Raw genomic sequence first — 19,999 nt, 5'->3', positions numbered from 1 at the left:
AATGATGATAAAAAAAATTAATTTGGATCTATTTGGTGGTGAAATAGCAGAATGTGCCTCAGTATCTCAGGATACTGCTTTGGTGAAATTTGATCAAACTTTTAAACCACTTAATGGGATTATCAGTCAACCTGAAGTGTTTCATTGGTTAAGATACAGAAATGGTCTGGACGGAGTACCTGATGCAGGACATTTAGTTACAAGTTACAGTTGAAATGAAGCGTTTAACACTGGTCATGTAGCCACGCTATGCTAGTCATGCTACACATTAGTTAGTGTTTGTCAGCACTAACTCTTCAGTTTGATGTGAAACAGAAAATTGGCCAAAAGAAAGAGACCTTACAGTCAAGATACCAAACAAGTACGATGGACAGTGATAATAAAAACATTCTGATTATTTAATTAAGTAAAAGCAATAAAACCACACTGTACCACACTGTCTGTCTTTTCTCTACCATAAGACACTTGTGGTGCTCAAATCATAAAATAAAAGTACATTTGAAAAACTCAACAGCAATGTCTCTTTCTGCAAATCCTGACTTGCTCAAAATAATACACATATCTTTTTGTGAGCTGTTTCATGTTAACCAGGTCATGATTCCCAGAGTTTCTGTGAGTTGCTCTCTGTGTTTGGATATCAGACGTAGAGATGTTATAATGGTGTTATAATGGTGTTATAATGGAACCTTCCGGCACTGGTGGTGCTCAAATAACACAAGTATTATAGAAAAATATGCTAAGTCTGTATTGTAGACTAAAAGATATAGAGTAGCTACATTTAAAGTGACAGTTCACCCCAAAGCCACATGTTTTCCTCTTAATTGTTGTTCTCTTCATCAGTCTCCTTTGATTTGCTCATGAGTGCTGGGATAATAACATAATAATAATAATATTTTCTTTTCCTTTATTATCATAAGGCAGAGCTCACACTTTATTAAAAGGGAAGAAAAAGGGACACAATTAGCAGTAAAAAGTAATTTCATTTATTTTTAAATTATCAAGAGGTCAAGCAATACACAAAGCTACAGAATAGTGTATTCATCTTCTATACAAGCAGTCTGACAAACAATGACATGATGGTAAGTTTGTTATTCTAAGTGTGTGTATGTGTGTGTGTGTGTGTGTGTGTGTGTGTGTGTGTATGTGTGTGTGTGTGTGTGTGTGTGTGTGTGTGTGTGTAGACTGATCTCTCTCTCTACACTCTTTTTTTTATCTCTTAGTTTTATATAGTTTTTATACAGTTTTAGTTTGATATAAGCTAGTTTGTTTGTTTGTTTGTTTGTTTGTTTGTTTGTTTGTTTGTTTGTTAGTTTGTTTGTTTATATGTATGTGAACCAGGCGACTCTCAGTTATAACAGTTGTGGCCTGGCTCTGTTTGAATTTTATTCAATTGAATGAATCTGGTGGAGTCAAGTAAAATACCAGATAGATATTTATAGTTTGATATAGCTTAAGTTTTTAGTTCTAAAAATAGTTTGTTTGTTTTGTCTCTCTCACTGTGTGAGTTCATGTTTAGTTTGACATGTTTTAATAATCAGAGTGTCAAGAGTCGTTGTCGTAGACATCTGAAACAAAAAAGACAAAACATGCTTAAAAACAGATTTAAAAAAACAGACATAAACATAGGTTTTTAAAAGTGAAGATTTCAGATTAGATTGGAAGTTACATGATGATCCAAAGAAAACTCACCGCCAGGATAGTCAACGTCATCGTAGATATCTCCTTCCCTGAGAAGAAACATGGATGTTACACTGACTGCACAAGGGTTATTATTTCTAATGATATTTATAAACCTTAACCCTGAGTTTAATGTGATCAAAATAAATGCATTATATTTAAACACAGATTAAATGGGAAGATATAGAATTCTAAAAACAGAATATGTACACTACTGGTCAAAAGTTTTAGAACACACCAACTTTTCCAGAATTTAATTGAAAATGATGCAGTTTAATGTCTCAGTGTACTCTGAAATTAATGCACATTTGCAACATTTAAAATTCTTGATTGAGCATGATAGTGTTTTGAAAGTAAAAAAAAGATTCAAAATCACATTTTATGTTGGACTAAAGGACTAAAAAAAGACACAAAATGACCAAAAAAGACACAAAATGACAAAAAAAGACACCAAAAGACACAAAATGACTAAAAAAAGACACAAAATGACAAAAAAAGATACAAAATGACCAAAAAAAGACACAATATGACAAAAAAGACACCAAAAGACACAAAATGACCAAAAAAAGACACAAAATGACTAAAAAAAGACACAAAATGACAAAAAAGACACAAAATGACCAAAAACAGACACAAAATGACAAAAAGAGACACAAAATGACAAAAAAAGACACAAAATGACCAAAAAAAGACACAAAATGACCAAAAAAAGACACCAAAGGACACAAAATGACTTACAAAGACATGAAAAGAATTAAAAATGGACAAAATAGCCCAAGACTCCATAGAGTTAAGTTATTAACCCATTTCTTGTTCCCTGAAAAAGGCCTACTTGTATAATTCTGAAATGTACATTATTTTCCAGTTTTGGTTAAGCTTACCTTTTTTTATTTACCTCTGGCAGTTCACCACTTACCTTTGGACCCTTTCAAGCTGTTCATTTGACTTGAACTGCTTGAATTTCAATAAAAAACTGGAAAAATTGGGGTGTTCTAAAACTTTTGACCAGTAGTGTATATGTTAAACTTTTACAAACAACAACCAGCATCTCTATATATGATCAAAGCCAAAGAGATGATGCCTTCTGACCCCCCAAAAAAATGCATTTATAGAAAGTTAATAAGTCCTTCGGGGAGTAAATGTCCATTACTTATTTACAGTAAAGATAGACTAAATTAAAGTAATGCTAATGGTGGCAGGGCTGCATTTTGAAATGATGACGGTTCACTTACATTGGAAGAAGAAGAGATCTGGACACATAACCATCTGTGAGAGGAGAGACAAGCAGACTTTATGTAAAACAGTCACTTATTCAGTGAAATACCTCAACATGACTCTTCATAGTGCCACTATGAGGTCAAAATTTGAATTTGTCCAATCCTGCCAAGTACAGTAGGTACTGAATGAATCCCACAGGCCACAGCTTTACTTTGTGTTTAACCCTTTATCAGGCAAAGAACTATATTTGGTAACTTCAGCTAATATTTCGAGAAAAAAGTTGCAAATTTACTAGATTAAAGTGGCAAATCTACAAGAAAAAAAGTCGCAGATTTAAGAGATTTAAAGTGGCAAATCTGTGTGAAAAATGTCACAGATTTATGAGAAAAAAGTGGGAAAAAATCTACTTTTTTCTCACTTTAACTTTTAACTTTAACACTTTAAATCTCATAAATCTGCCACAATGATCTGGTACTGACAATTAAAAGTATCGAACCAAACCATCTAGGGGGGTCAGGGGGGGTTTGTACATTTTTAAGTAAAATGCATCTATTTTGTGCATTTTGAGGGCTAAATGAGAGCAAACATCTCACATAACATTATTCACAGTTGGGTGATATCGTATTATAGAATCTCTAGAGGACACATAATCATAATTTATTGTATAAAGGGGCTCCCTAGAGGGCGAACAATATATTTTTTCATGTGTAAAGGGCAGCCAATAAGGCACTTTCTCTCATTTTCACCACTCTAGAGGCATTTTCAGACGCTTTTTCAACCATGGAGGCACCAAACAGGAAAAAGGGCTCTAGCAGGGCTCTCATTAGGGCACGTTATCGAATCTCTTGCACTAGAGGGCACATCATCATAATTTATTATATGAAGGGGCACCCTAGAGGGCACCAAATAGTTTTTTGCACCGAGTCCGCCAATCCAGGAAACCCTATTTCCCCTCACACTTTCGATGTTGCCAACAAGCTGAGCCGAAACTTGAGAGTGGAGTTAAATCACTGCAGACCGCTGATTGGTCAGAGAGATATCCTGTACAAATCTGCAATTATTAAACCGCCAAACCGCAAAAGTGGCTCCAGTTTTTTATTTACTTAAAAATGGCATCCCTCAAAAATATGCCAAAGACTATTATATTCAATTGGCAAGTACAGATGACATATTTGGTTGCCAGGAAAGGATTCATATAGTCATATCTAAAAGGATGTCACTCCAGTTTCACACGGCAGAGTGGAATCAGAGTGGAAAATTAAACAGAAAAAGACCTTCTACCTAAGTGAGCCATAGGATGCAGTGGAAACAAGGTATTACAGCCCCACAAAAAGCATGGCTTTAATTTTATGAACAATATTCCTTTTCTGGTAACACTTTACAATAACCATCATTTATAAATGGTAAACAGATAGTTTATTAACATTTAATCATCATTTATAAACCGTATATAGGCCATTTAGAATGTTAGATACATAATTTATTAATGTGTAACTAACTAAATAATTTATAAATGGCAAAAAGATGGTATATTAATGTAAGATTATAGTTAATTTACCATTAAAATCAATTAAATTATAATTAATAGTTTATCAATAGTTTTAGTTGCTCATTATAACATTTTTAACACCATGTCAATTATGTTAATGATTTTTAAATGATTCATATACCTTTAAGAAATTGGTTGAAAACATTTAAAGATTGAATATGTATAGCACTTTATAAATGGTTAATAATTGGTTTATAAACCATGTTACCCCTTTTCTTAACCCAGTGACCTTGACAAACTGCTCATATATCACACACTCAATCTAAAAGTAGCATTCAATCAAAGAGGGATGTAAAGTGTTTACATACATTTTCCAAACCGGTTGCAACACAGAGCTTTCTTGTTGTTGGTGAGCTGGATGATGTCCACAACTTCTCCTTGAGTCACGTGCAGATCTTTCCCTCCTGGCTTCTTTATCAGGCAGTTAGGATCCACCATCATGGTGTGCAGCACCCTGAGAGGCCCTTCATACTAACAAAAAACAGTTCAGAGATCCATTTTTAGCATTATTTTAACAGGGGAGATGATGCTTCTCATCATTGTATGTGTGGAGTTCCTCAAGGATCCACCCTGGGTGCCATTCTTTTTTTTAAATAAGTTTTCTTTTAGACAAATAATTAAGGAAATGGTAAACAATATAACCGTTTTCGGTAACACTTTATATTAAGGTCCTTGTAATAACCATTAATTAACAAGTAATAAGGCCCTTTGTAAGTCCTTACAAGATGCTTATTAACATTATTGTGTGTTTATAAGCTTATATAAGTTTTAATAATGGCATTACAAACACCCATGACCCACCCATTATGTCTTTACCATGCCTTTATTAATCTTATTTTGTTTGCTTATTGATATTAAAATATACTTTATTGCTCATCTATTATAAGTTAACTATAAGTTAACTATGCTTTTTGCAACTACTGGATCTAAAGCGAGAACAATGCCTTATTACTTGTTAATTAATGGTTATTAAGGACCTTATTACAAAGCGTTACCCTGTTTTCTTTCACTGATATGCTGATGACACTCTGCTTAATTTTAATTTAATTTTTTTATTTAATTTTTAAAATTATATGATGTGAAGGTTTTAAAACATCTTACCTTAAACTTTTTTTTAAGCTCCTTCTCCACTTTTGGATCGAGACTGGGAAAAAAAAGATGATTTAACGATATGATTTAATAAACATTTGATTGCATTTATCAACAAAAGATTTCAGATTTCTCCCACACGTTAATAAAATAAATCAGAGTTCAACTAATTCTGTTTTTTTTGTGTTTGAACATGGACACACTGTCATTTCCTGTTCCCAGCCGGGAGCCAGATGTGAATAGTTACCTGATTTCAGGCGGCGGCGGGGGGAAATCCTCAGTCAATGGTTGAACGTCATCATAGTCATCTGAGTAGAAAGATGTAGATTGCAGATTGTAGAAATAAAATAGAAGGTACAGTCAATCTATCAATACATATTCATTTTGAACATTATCAGTTGAAACAATCAAACAATGACGATTGAAAACATTTATCAATAACACTTGTAAGAGAAAATAGTAAAAAATAACCAAGCTAAGCTTATCTGATGAAAATGTTCAAGAGAACAAGTTAAATTGCTCCCTTTTCTCAATATTTAAGTTGTGAAATACTGAGTTTAAGCAAGCAGAGTATTCTTGTATTAGATAATCCCAATCGCTGTTTATTTTAAGATATTTGAACATGGACAGACTTTCTTAAAAATTAAACCAAACAAGCCTATCTTTATGTTTCATATGTAGCTACTGTGGTGTTCCTGTTTAACAATGATGAAGCTGAAGATGTGAGGTTTTACCCGATAATAACCCTTATCAGCACATATTTAATGTGTGGTGTGGTTGTCACTTACCATCATCTTGCAGCATGCTGCAAATTAGAGGAAACACAACATGTTAGTTGGAACAGACTCGGGTGAAACTGAAAGAGCAAACAGACAATTTGGTGGATTGCTGAGCAGCTAAGCTAAGCAGCACTGTGAGGCTAAAATTACTTTAAAAACTTTAACCCATAAGAACCCAGACCCAGTAATCCTTAAAGGGAAATTATGGGGGATATACCACAGACCAAGTGGACACATAGAACACATTTATGATGTTTTAAATAAAAAATCTACCCCTAAATGTCAAAGATCTGTGATGTGAAATATACGATACATTGGGCGTTTAAGGTATTTATGTTCATAATATTTCTTACTTTAAAATAAATAAATAAAAAATTCTGCTTACAGAAACACAAATTTGCCTTTTTCTTTGCATCTCCACAACATTTATCAAAATTGTGACATTAATAGTGCTGTTTAACAACAAATTATTTTTCAGATTTGTTTTTAAGTAACAAAATAAGAATAAATCAATAATAAATAAAAACAAATAACCATGTGCCTTTTTGTTTGCATCTCCATAACATATATCAAAATTGTGACTTCAATTTGTTCAGGAAATATGGTGAAAACAAGTTAAATGCAATGCAGGACACCCTATTAACGGATTAGAATTGTTAAATGGGTTTAAATTTAGCCATTTAATGAGTTAAGATCAAGCATACAGCTGAATATGGGATATTCTAGAAGATTTAAAGTGTTTGTTACACAGGTGTCACCATGGGTTCTTATGGGTTAAGAGCTGGTTAAAGACTAGTCAAACATTTTGCAATGTCAATGTAATTGCAATATCACAAGAAAATGTAAAGGCTGCAGGATTAACATGATGTAGTGTACCTGTCGCTGCCGTTGGACTCCACTTTAAACATCTGTGGGGGGTCTGGAGGTGGCGGAGGCAACGGTGATGTGTTTGTTTTTCTGGACTGGAGCAATTTGCGCTTTACTGCTTCATAGTCAACATCCACACATGCGTTATTGATGTATCCATCTGCAAGTAAGCAAAATTATGGACTTAGACTTATATTGATATTTCAGTGTTTGAGTCCAAGAATGATAATTAATATTGTCAGATTGCAAAACGTTTCACTCAGGATATATTTGTCTTTTTTTGAAAATGTTGGATTTTTTGTCTACAATAAACTTGCATCACTGTTGTGGGACATATTCTACCCTATAACTGCTTGCCTATTGTAAATTAATAACTAGAAAGTTTCACTGAGAGATGACTGAGAGGTTGAGGGAGAGAAGAACAGCAGGATTTTTTGGTTTCACAGGTAGAGTCGAGTGTCATCTGCATAACATGATACATCACATTTTTATGTAGACAGTGTTTGGGCCTTGGTGGGACCACACTCCTTTGAGGAAGCAAGTACCAGACAAAATGTCTTCAAACTGAAGATTTAAACTCAAATTGGTCCTGATAAATATACAAGCACATGCCAAAATGAAACAATTGAAGGAGGCACTACAGCGCCAAAGATACATAGATAGATACTTTATTGTGCTTTTTAGGAAATTTGTTTCCGCAGCCTGTACATGTCCTTCAGACATGTATACACACATAGAGACAGGATACTGTGGAAAAATAGTATTAGATTCTTGATATTTAAACAATAAACATTTATTTTTATTTTTAATTATTATTTTTATATTTGTTTTTTTCTAAGTTTTCTCTCACTACTTTGCAATGTCTGGTTCCTGTATGTTAATTACATTAAGACGCGACTTCACCTGTAACAACCTCCTGTCTTTTGATCATGTAAGACTGAGGCACTGTATAAAAGTATGGAAAGTTTCTTCTGTCGGGAGAGATTGCTGAGAAACCCTCTCCGTGCTGCACGTAACTAAAGGCTTTGATTGATCACACCGGCTCGCTGCATTGTTTCTTCAGAGAAACACTCAATATTTTGGGAAGAAACTGCATCTACAATACATATAGACACCACAACATAACTAAAATATACACTTAGTCTAGCACATTTATCAAATTAAGCCCCCCTCTGGTGGTTACCGGGGTGCTTTGTTTAGAGCTGAAACAGCAGAAGGTACAAAACTTCTGCTGTAGCAAGCGTTTACAGGCCAGAGTCCTATATCTGCAGCAGGATGGTAACAGCACAAGTGATGAGTTCAGGGGCGGCTGGGGTCCTGTGCTATGCTGAAAGCTGGGTGCTATGGCTGTGTTGTTGAAGTCAGAGAGGTAAAAGTATATTTGAAATATTTGTTTCTCAATATCCTAACTTTTCCTCTCAAGCCAAGTGTAACAAACTTCTCAGGTTTATTCATGAATATCAAATATTTCCTTGTGAAGTAAACACCTTCATTCACACAAAAACCATTATATTAGATGAGAGATGAGAAAACTTTGTGTTGTGTAGCCTTCTTATCATCAAAGGTCTCTGCAGCATCGGATATTAACCCTTAATAGGGCACTCATTGAAATACTCATTGAAATACTCAACCCTAGAGAATATTGGAGGATATTACATATTGCCAGAATGTGTAAAAAAAACATACGAAAACAATATTTTGAGAAAAAAGTTTACGAGATTAAAGTGGCAAATCTACGAGAAAAAAATGTGCAGATTTATGAGATTTAAAGTGGTGAAAAAAAAGAGAAAAAAGAGAAAAAAGTTGCTTTTTTCCCACTTTTTTCTCATAAATCTTTGACTTTTTCCGTGCAGATTTGCCACTTTAAATCTCTTAAATCTGCTACTTTTTTTCTTGTAGATTTGCCACTTTAATCTAGTACATTTGCAACTTTTTTCTAGAAATATTACCTGAAGTTACCAAATATAGTTCTTTGCCTGATGAAGGGTTAAGGGGCTTTTGCTGTGCCTAACATTAAAGAGAGGATCAGACTGGAAGGTTTTCTATCTATGCTTGATAGACATTAAAAGCGAAACTCACAGTTTCCGTTGAGAGAGCGAGCCAGCCATTTGCCTCCTGGGTTGTTCTTCACTCGGAGGATCTCCACGCTCTCTCCTTCACGTACGCTGAGGTCCAGTTTGCCTCCTCCATGCCAGTCGCACCGGACTCTGGCTGTATGAAGAACCTCCACTTCACCTTGCAACTACAGAAGGTTGAGGGAGAGAACACCAGGATTTTTTGGTTTCACGGGTAGAGTTGAGTGTCATCTGCATAACATGATACATCACATTTTTATGTAGATAGTGTTCGGGCCTTGGTGGGACCACACTCCTTTGAGGAAGCATGTACCAGACAAAATGTCTTCAAACTGAAGATTTAAACTCAAATTGGTCCTGATAAGTATACAAGCACATGCCAAAATGAAACAATTGAAGGAGGCACTACAGCGCCAAAGATACACAGATAGATACTTTATTGTGCTTTTTAGGAAATTTGTTTTCTCAGCCTGTAAATGTCCTTCAGACATGTATACACACATAGAGACAGGATACCGTGGAAAAAGAGTATTAGATTCTTGATATTTAAACAATAAACATTTACACAACATTTAATTAAATCATGTCTCATAGACATCTTGCAACTACAGAAGGACAGAAATAAAGCTGTCAAAATTGGCAAATACAAGAATGATTGAGGTTTGGATGTGGATGTTGTGGGTGCTTTCACAAGACCTTAGTGTTGAGTATGATGAAATCTAAGTTGCAAATCCAAAATCTCAAAAAGGAACTCTGGTTTAAACTTTAAACAAACAAACAAAGATTTCAACCTGCACTGTTTTTTGGAAATTCAACAGGTAACTACTGTAGCTAGACGTGATAACTAAAGGTAGTATGAGGAGATATTTTCGTATCAATATAATATTTAATTGACTTCATATACTGAATTTCCAGATGTTTAAACTGTTAAACCTATAGTATTACTGTTTTATAAGGTGCATTTTCTTAAACTGTCATCCATGTTAACTAAATACAAGAGTGATATCATCTGATCTGCTGTTGTAGAAGTTAAACATAAGTGAGTTTCATGTTTGATGGTACCTGAAAGTTCTTCTTCAGCTCGTTTGCTTTTTTCTGACGCTCCATCTGATCCTTCTTGTCCTGTGCCTGTTGTCTCTTTAATTCTTTTTTGTTGTTCTTCTCAGCATTTAACCTATTCGTCTCCACCTGGTCCCTAGAAAATAACAATTCATATTAGAAAAAAATACATCCAGTCTTTTTTTGGACAGTTCTTCATATTGAAGCGTATTCACATTGCATGAATAATGAGCCTCGATAACATTGTTTCTCAAAGTGTGGCCCGTGGATCCATGGCAGCCCTCAGATGTATTTTGTGTGGACATGACATAAACTCATAGCCTGGGTATACCCATGCAGTACTGCACGCTTGATTTAATTTAGAACTGCAAGGCGGCATGGTGTCCATGGCCGATTTTTAGCCCTGCTTCTGGTATCCAATCACAGAACGGAAAGGAACAGCGTACTATTAGACAGATGGAAGCTTGTAGTTTGCATACGGATCCAACATGGCTGCAGCAGACGCCAAGCTCTCTTTGGATCTAGCTGTAGACAGAGTTCTAGATAGTTTAGAGCCAAAGTTTATTTTAAAAAGAAGAAAAACGTTTGGCTTTACACTCCTTTATCACCACCAAAAAGGATGTTTTAGCCCCGATAGTGGCTAAGCTAACAGGGTTTAGCGAGACCCTGGTCGTTGTGGTCCTGCTTCCTCGTTGAATTTCTGTCGCTCTACATACGTCATCTAGTATAATTGATCTGATTGGCTAAGAGCTACGTACAGACGCTTATGATAGACATTCGTATCGCCCAATACTATATTATATATACAATATTTCTCCTCTACGGAGAAATGAATATGTGGTCTCCAGACTATATCATCCACAGCTCATTTTAATACTTCAATGCCGGTGCTGTGAGGCAAAGATAACGATGACAGTTTAATGTGGAATTGAAATGGAATAGATTCACTTTTTACTGTGGCCCTGGATCATATGCTGGCTTGCTAAATTGGCACTCAGTCATCAAAACTTTCTGCTCTACAAGAAGGTCTCTGTGAGGCTTTACCTTCCTGTAAGTCGCTTTGGATAAAAGCGTCTGCTAAATGACTAAATGTAAATGTAAATGTACCTAGCGATGCTAAAAGCTAACATCAGACTGATGCCGAACAATGCCTTCACATTTATTTTCTTATATTATGTTGACAGTTGTCCCATTACTTTGACTCTCTGGAATAAGGTGTATATTTGTGGTTAAATGAAAAAGGCAGCATTTAAACAACAGCATTTCATATTCCTTGTACTTAGTGATAACCTGCAGTCTTATGCTGATATGTAACTGACAACAATCAACATGATGATTTCATTATTCAGCCTGAAGAGCTTCACAGTAGACTGTTAACCAAATACAGGATCCCACAAACTTTTTGCAGTTTGTTCTAATCTGCCCACATTTCTGCACCCCTCCTTTCTTTCATTGTATCCTGCTTTAACAGGAAACATGTTTAATCATGTTGAAACCAACTCATCAACCTTAAATACAAAATATAATAAACTTGTGTTGTATGATGAGACATTATGTTCAACCACACAGAAACTAGACTCTAAATGTACAGGAAAACAGGTTGTTTACACCCTGAAAATTTGAAATTGTGTCAAATACAAAACCCCTCAACTTATAAAAGCCCTTCAGGTAGCAGTAGCTGCATTAGTGGTTTTTGCACTAGTTGCTGCTTCAGTATGTGCAAAAATAACTGCAGCAGAAAGCGAAATAATAGAAACGCTGTCCCGCTTCATATTCACCAAGCTGCAACCACTGACCAGTAAAACTAAATAAATAAATGAATAAAACAATTCAGACAAAATGGTTCAACAGTAAAGGAAGAAAACTTTTACTCACTCGTCAATAAACTCATATACATCATCATCTTCCTGCAAGAGACACATCAACAACACATTATTTATTTACAAAATGATGAATGATAATTCCAGGAACACAAACATTTGTAAACTCAAGTTTAAACTTAATTCTTCAGTATGTTCTCACAAGAGGAGCCGCCTGGTTTTGAATTATTAAAATGGGAGGCATTCTCACTTTTCTGTTTAATCTCAGTTTTTTTGCTTACCCCGTCGACACACTGTGAACTGTTGTCGCTCCAGGACTCTGTGAAGTCACACATTAAAAGATTAATAAACGCGTGCCTTCAATTTGAAAAAGTGGTGCATTGCCTTACTAATAATCACACAAGGAAATGTATATATCATATCTATTTACTTAAGTACTTAAAAATGTGTCTAGAGCCAAAGAAGCTGCAGTGAGCAACAATAAATGAGACTTTTACCGTTCTTCTCGAAGCTTCCAATGTCGTCATAGAAATCCTGATTATCATCAGAAATGTCCCTGCAATCAGAGAACCTGCTCGTTATTCTGCAACTGGTTACAAACCACATGTATCTATTTCTAGAAAAATGTATTTTAGTAATTTTTGCCGACTCTAAAATAGTTTTTGATATGATTTATTCTCTTTAAAGTGCATTAAATTTGTATATTCGACTTATTTTGAGACTATTTCCTGCCTGCCGACTTTGATAATCTGATCATTCTGTGATTTTATTATTGCCGAGTCTGCATTTAAAGCTGCTTAAAAAGGACATGAAATCAAAAAATAAAGACATTTTTCTGTGTGAAGTGGTTAAATACTCACACAGATGCTAATTGGTGAGGCAGCCGGGGTTTGTTGGATCTCTGTGGCGGTTTTGGAGGACTGATGACTGCAGGTAAAGGCATCTTTCTGCCTGCTGAACCCGGGGAACCTGCTCACAGAACCACAGAGATATTCGTCATGATGTGAAGAAATTCAAAAGAGACTCATAACAGTTACATGTTCACACTTGAATGGAGGGTAAAAAAAGGGCATGCATTAAAAACCAATGAGATAAAAGTTTCTCCTTTTCTTCAAGAGACTTATACAATCAGAAAAATGTACCAAAAGTATAAAGGTAAAAGTACTCAATGTAGACAAAGTACTCCTGTTAGCTATATTATTGTATATGATATCATTAGATTATTATACATTAATATACAGTGTCGCCCATAAAGTTGGTTTAATTCTCTTTTCAGACTAAATCCTCTGTTAATTGTGATATGTTTGAAAGAGATTTATTAATAAAGTTTTGAGAACATATAAACATAAATCACATTGTCACAATCATGTCATGGAAAGAGGTAAAAATGATTATTTTATTCCAACTTTATAGGCGACCGTGTAAAAGCAGGTTTTAACTCTTGTAGTTTGTTAAGGTGGAGCTCATGTTTAACTTTTTTATTATTGGACTGCAACTAATGATTATTTTCATTATGATTCTAAAAGAGTGATAAATGCACGATGTTTTCCAACCAACAGTCCAGAACTCATTATCATGAAAATACGTTAAAATGATTAGAATAATTAAAAGGGAAATCAACAAATCTTTACATTTGAGAAATTGGAAACATGAAATGTTTTTGTATGAATTCAATAAATGAAAAAAAGGAAATAGCTGAAAATACGATGTTTAAACACCTCAAACTTTTTTTTTCACAGCAGACATTTTGACAGAGCGAAGGTGTTGAAACAAACTTCACTTTCGTTCTGCTCGAGTGTCCCAGAACAGATAAACCTAAACCCAAACATGTTGGTCTGTAAATACTGTTATTCTATAGTGTCACTGTTTTTGGTAACGCTTTATATTAAGGTCCTTGTAATAACCATTAATTAACAAGTAATAAGGCCCTTGTAAGTCCTTACAAGATGCTTATTAACATTATTGTGTGTTTATAAGCTTATATAAGTGTTAATAATGGCATTATAAACACCCATGACCCACCCATTATGTCTTTGCCATGCCTTTATTAATCTTATTTTGTTTGCTTATTGATATTAAAATATACTTTATTGCTCATCTATTATAAGTTAACTATAAGTTAACTATGCTTTTTGCAACTACCGGATCTAAAGCGAGAACAATGCCTTATTACTTGTTAATTAATGGTTATTAAGGACCTTATTATAAAGTGTTACCCTGTTTTGTTTTTTAACCTTTCCCATTAACCTTGAAGGGCCAGATACTCTTCTTGCACAATGTCAGAACCTTGAAACTGAAGCAGCTTGTTTGGTTTTCAGACATCATTAATAAATATTAACACCTGTGATTTTCCTCCTAAAACAGGTGAAAATGTCTGTTGTGAAGAATGATTTCAGGGCAGGAAGTGAACTAGTTTGTGTGAACTTGTTTATTTGTACAATATTGACTTGTCTCCCAAACAACAACTGAGGATTTTATAACACAATAACCTCGAGTGACGGCTTTCCAATAAAAAAGGATGAAAATGAGTTGGCCTTTTACAAATATTAAGGCAAAAACATATGAGCATAGACATCCCGATCTGATGCATAGAGATCACTTACTGAGATAAAAATACTAACAGCATCCTGCAGAATTACTCCACTACAAGTAAAAGTCCTGCATTCAAAATCAGCATCAAAAGTACTTAAAGTATCAAAACTAAAAGTACTTGTTATGCAGAATGGCCCCACTCACATTGTTATAAATAATCGCAATATATTATTAGAATAATTGTGGGATTGATGTTAGCAGGGCCTATTTTAATATACGGTCACTTGGTTTAACTAAAAAAGCATGATCTTTTGAAATGAATCACATGTTTTTCATGTTATATCTTGACCCGTAGTGGAAAAAAATGTACAATATTTGTCTCATAATGTAGTGGAGTAGAAATATAAAGTTAGTATACATAAGTACCTGATTCTGAACATAAATGTTTATTAGGTTAGACATTGTGTGGTAAAGGAATGGTGAGGGTTAGACTCAGAGACCACTTGGTTAGGGTTAGACACAGATCTTCTCTGGACTATTAGACCTGAGAACCAGCAGGGCTTTGGAACAAAAGCCTGAAACTCTGGTCCACACCAGGAGAGATTCTTGGAGTCGTAATACTCACTAACCTGCATACGAGAGACTCACCTTCGCTCTTCCTCAGGCCAGGAAGGGGCGGGGCTCTGCTGGACCTCCGGTAGGGCTCCAGGTTGACATTGGGGGGCCGTTTGGGTTTCAGAGGCGCGAATCCTTCAGGGGGCAGCGGCCTCCTCAGCGGGACCACCACGTCCCCGGCGCTCCGCTGTCGGGCCTGCTGTCGGAGCGGTGGGGTGGAGGTGGAGGTGGGAGCTGGTGCAGGGGCCGGACCCGGACCTGGACCTGGACCTGGACCCGGACCTGGACCGGGTCTGGAGCCTGGAGGCCTCTGGTTTTTCAGCATCATGTTCTGCAGCATCTCCCCCTTCTGCTTCACCTTGCTGGTGTCTGGTGCCGGATATCTGAGTTCGGGAAAAGGTCTGGGGGCCGTCAGTCCGGGATAAGGTTTGGGGCCCGGGGCCGCCATCGGGTCCGGCCTCGGGAGCCTCCCCAGGCCGGGGCTGGCCGTGAGAGGAGGGGGGACGGTTGGAGACAGTCTGTGTTGCGCCAGGTTGTTCTCTGTGATTGGCACGATCAGCTTCCCGATCCCGAGGGTCCGAGGAGACTTGGGGGAGCCGCTGTCTCTGCTGCTGGAGTCTGAGGGGCCCGCCCTGCTGGTGAACCTGGCCCTCAGAGCCTTCACGTCCACGTTCTCCTCCTGACAACAACACAAGAACACAAAGTCAACTGCAGCTCTGCTGTTTCTGAAGCAGGAAGTGAGCAGCAGCAGCAGGGCATGCCCCCCACGCTCTCTGACACGCTGCTCACCAAACTCCCACACGACCGTCGCTAAGTGAGAAGCAGCAACAGCAACAGTTTCCTGGTTGTTTTGATCTGCACAAAGTCTCTGCAGCAGTTTATCAGTGCACCGTGAATACTGAAGGCTACTGCAGGAAGTAGTTAAGAATCCTGTCAGAGATTGTGATCATTAAACAAATCAGATTATCACCAATGATAGATTAAAATCTTAAATAATAAAATCTTCTTTTTTCTTCTTTTTTTGCTGGGACAGTTAGGTTGTATAAATTATATGTTGATTGTAATTCAATGATTGTAAATATTGCTTTCTTTTTAGTTTTTAGATTTTAGATTTCAGATTAGTTTTTCTTTTCTTTTAAATATAATAATTTATTGTAAATATTGCTTTCCTTATCTTGTTATCTTTTTTTCTGATGCTTGCTTTGGCAATATATACATTTTTTTGGGGGGGGCCATTATATGTCATTTTTGGTCATTTTGTGGTCATTTTTTGTCATTTTGTGGTCAATTTGTGTCTGTCTGTGGTCATTTTTTGTCATTTTGTGGTCATTTTTTGTCATTTTGTGGTCAATTTGAGTCCTTTTTTGCTTAATTTTATGTCATTTTGTGGTCAATTTGTGTCTTTTTTTGGTCATTCAGCGGTGTGTTGATGGTCCCTGCCTCCTGCATCAGCTGTTGTTTCGTTTTTTTGTTTTTATTTTTTTATTTCTTCTTTTTTTTTTTTGCTGGGACAGTAAGATTGTATAAATTATATATTGATTGTAATTCAATGATTGTAAATATTGCTTTCTTTTATTGTTGTTAGTTTTTCTTTTCTTTTAAATATAATAATTTATTGTACATATTGCTTCCCTTATCTTGTTATCTTTTTTTCTGATGCTTGCTTTGGCAATATATACATTGTAACGTCATGCCAATAAAGCCAATTGAATTGAATTGAATTGATTAAAATCTTATTTATGTTTTTAAAAAAAACAGGTGGTTGAAATTCTTGTTGTATGAAGAATTGGGCAAATGCAGCTGATATAAGATGTGCTGATCTGATACCAATGCTGTCTTTTTCAAAATGTAACCTCTTCTATTCCACCACTCACTTTCAAAGACTTGTTATTTTTAATTTTTTTTAGGGATTACAGGCTGTCATCAGGGGGAGATAGCAGGTCAACAGTTCTTAGAAGTGATGGACATCTTGTGAAAACTGGTAGTCTAAAGAATAATATAAGTATTTCTACTCATAAGTCTTAAAAGATGTTGCAAGTTAAGAGTTTTTAGGGCTTTAAACATTTGATTTAAGCACATGAAGCCCATTCTCATGCTCTATTATGTTGCAATGTTTGGGTTGAAACCAGATTTGTTTCACAGATTTGGTGGTGAATGTAACAATTTCTGATTACTCAAGAATGGGTAAAAATGCAGAAATACCATGAAGACCACAATACCCACAGGACACAACAGCAACCAGAGTTGTTATTTGATGCCACATGTGTGGTTTTCTGTAAGAATTGCATTTTTCGGCAAGCACTTGTGTTCTTTAAACTGCTGAGAAGTCGTATTATTGGAAATATATCTAAGAAAGCCACCCGTCCTCTGAATTGTGATTCTATACATTGAGCTCAAGATTTAATAAATGCTTCACTACTGCAATTACTGCAATTCTTTGTGTTTTGACTTTGACTTTTGTTAATTTTTGGCCACCATTCTTGTTATATTTTATGATATTGCATTTTCTGTGCTTCTGTAGAGCACAAAGAGTATTGTAGAAACAAACTTTACTATTTATAAGTGGCATTAACTTGAACCCTGGATCATGAACCCATCAGCAGGTAATGTCATGTCTCTGTTTATATGTTTAGAAGTCATTTCCTGTCTTTTCTCCTCACACTCACACTGAACTGCACCTCTCTGCTGCTAAGTGACTCGGCTGTCTGTATATGTGAGAATGATGGCCACTTTATTAGGTACACCTGTGAAATCTGATGCAATACAACAGAATTCTACCTTTACATAGACAATAACAACCAGTTTGATTAACATCAGCAGATGTTACTGTGTTTATTATTAAGATTCCAGTTTGCAGGTGTTGAACTGGACTGAATATGATTAAGAGATCTTTCTGTAACAATACAACGTTATCATGTGTTTACACTGAAAATAATGTTGCATTCTTAGAATCTACGGTTGCCGTACAAGTAGACGTACAAAACACAGCAAACAGTTATGACTAGTATGTATATTATATATCAAATCCTCTGGATTCAGATCTCAGCTAGCATCACATTGGATAGACTGATGTGCAGAAGACTTCTTCGCCTGTTTAAATCAAGGCTGCATTTAAAACACACAAAGAGTCAGAAGAGATTCTCTGTCCCAGCATGCTCTAGTTGTTTGTTTGTTTCACATGTGTGGTAACACTTTATAATAAGGTCCTTAATAACCATTAATTAACAAGTAATAAGGCATTGTTCTCGCTTTAGATCCGGTAGTTGCAAAAAGCATAGTTGACTTATAGTTAACTTATAATAGATGAGCAATAAAGTATATTTTAATATCAATAAGCAAACAAAATAAGATTAATAAAGGCATGGCAAAGACATAATGGGTGGGTTATAGGTGTTTGTAATGCTATTATGAACAATTATAAGATACTCATGAAGCTTTTATTAATGTTCTTAAGCATTTGCAAACTGTTTCTTACAGTGCAAGTTTCTTATTAGTGCTTATACATCTCTTATAACCTGCTATTAGCTGTATTATAATGCCATTATTAACACTTATATAAGCTTATAAACACACAGTAATGTTAATAAGCATCTTGTAAGGACTTACAAGGGCCTTATTACTTGTTAATTAATGGTTATTACAAGGACCTTAATATAAAGCGTTACCCATGTTTGGCCAAAAATCTTCATACAAATTTGAAATTGATGATACAGTTTTGTTTTAATTTTAACAGTTTTATCTCTCAAACTCCCCCCATGACTTCAGTAAAAACAGTTGCATTAACTCCTCTCAACAACGGGATGCCTGCATGTATTTTATATCAATTTTTGTGTCTCTTCTCTTTGCTATTAGGCATTTTGTTATGAAGCACTTTGTGACTCCTGCTCTTGAAAGATGCTACATAACTAAACTTATTCTTATTACATGGTCGCCAATACCGTTGGAATAAAATATATTTTTTTACTTCTTTCCATGAAATGATTGCAACAATGTGAATTATTCTTGAAAGATAAAATGTATATCTTCTCAAAACTTTAACAATCTCTTCCAAACAATAAAATGAAACCACAATTAACAGAGGATTGTGTCTGAAAACAAAATTATTCCAACTTTATGGGTGACTGTGTATTATTATAATCTACCTAATTTGTGTCATATCTGTTGCATTAGATTGTAGGTGCACCTAATAAAGTGGTTCAGTGAGAGAACATTTATTCACTTTGGAGTGTTTTTTTTAAATATTGCAAGTGTGGACAAAAAGTTGAAACAGAAAGAAAGTCTGACACAACTCTAAGTCATTTTGTAAAAAATGGAAGTTCTCATTTTTAGGCACCACTGTGACGTTATTTGGGACTTGAATGTTGTCTTTCTCACTGACGAGAAGAGAAGTTGACTCAAGTGCTAAGAAGAGTTCAAAACCACAGAAATACTATAATTGGTGGAGTTTATTTTAATGGGTGGAGTCAGAAGAGGAAGGTTGATTACTTACAAATATAAACAAGGTAAAATGGTGTAAATAAAAGCTAATATGTCTTATCCTCTGTGACACTGACAAAAGAAAACATGACGGTGAAGTAATTACACCATCTTTTGTCTGAACAGACGGAGCAGAGGGTGCAGAGAGGAGCAGGAAGCGCTCACAACCACACACCTCTATACTTCACACAGCATCCTGCAGCGGTTACCATAGAAACGCCCTCTGCTCTGACTGCTGCACCA

The 19,999-nt window shown here is 35.6% G+C and overlaps 1 protein-coding gene across 1 annotated transcript; it reads right to left on the bottom strand.

Moving 5' to 3' along the window:
• Positions 1 to 1,473: 1,473 nt before the first annotated feature.
• On the bottom strand, positions 1,474 to 18,949 carry si:ch73-40i7.2 (FYN-binding protein 1). The gene is made up of 16 exons (XM_059340406.1): positions 18,946 to 18,949; positions 15,314 to 16,210; positions 12,994 to 13,102; positions 12,631 to 12,689; positions 12,415 to 12,452; positions 12,189 to 12,220; positions 10,317 to 10,449; positions 9,259 to 9,421; positions 7,189 to 7,339; positions 6,322 to 6,338; positions 5,781 to 5,841; positions 5,546 to 5,588; positions 4,753 to 4,915; positions 2,910 to 2,943; positions 1,690 to 1,727; positions 1,474 to 1,565 (listed from the first exon to the last, which is right to left on the bottom strand). The coding sequence occupies exons 1-16, from the start codon at positions 18,947 to 18,949 to the stop codon at positions 1,543 to 1,545; spliced, it is 1,965 nt and encodes a 654-aa protein (XP_059196389.1). The 3' UTR covers positions 1,474 to 1,542.
• Between the last annotated feature and the right edge of the window lie 1,050 nt (positions 18,950 to 19,999).

This window comes from Centropristis striata, chromosome 9 (assembly GCF_030273125.1).
Source record: "Centropristis striata isolate RG_2023a ecotype Rhode Island chromosome 9, C.striata_1.0, whole genome shotgun sequence".
NCBI classification, from domain to species: Eukaryota; Metazoa; Chordata; class Actinopteri; order Perciformes; family Serranidae; genus Centropristis; species Centropristis striata.
The sequence above is the reverse complement of the archived record's forward strand: the minus strand, read 5'-3'. Positions and strand labels throughout refer to the sequence as shown.

What these genes read in the sequence shown, in the direction of transcription:
- si:ch73-40i7.2 (XM_059340406.1), bottom strand. An exon ending in GTTCACAGTGTGTCGACGGG is followed by an intron (nt 12,221 to 12,414) that starts GTAAGCAAAAAA and finishes TGTCTCTTGCAG; the next exon opens with GAAGATGATGATGTATATGA. An exon ending in CCGCCGCCGCCTGAAATCAG is followed by an intron (nt 5,589 to 5,780) that starts GTAACTATTCAC and finishes TTTTTTTCCCAG; the next exon opens with TCTCGATCCAAAAGTGGAGA.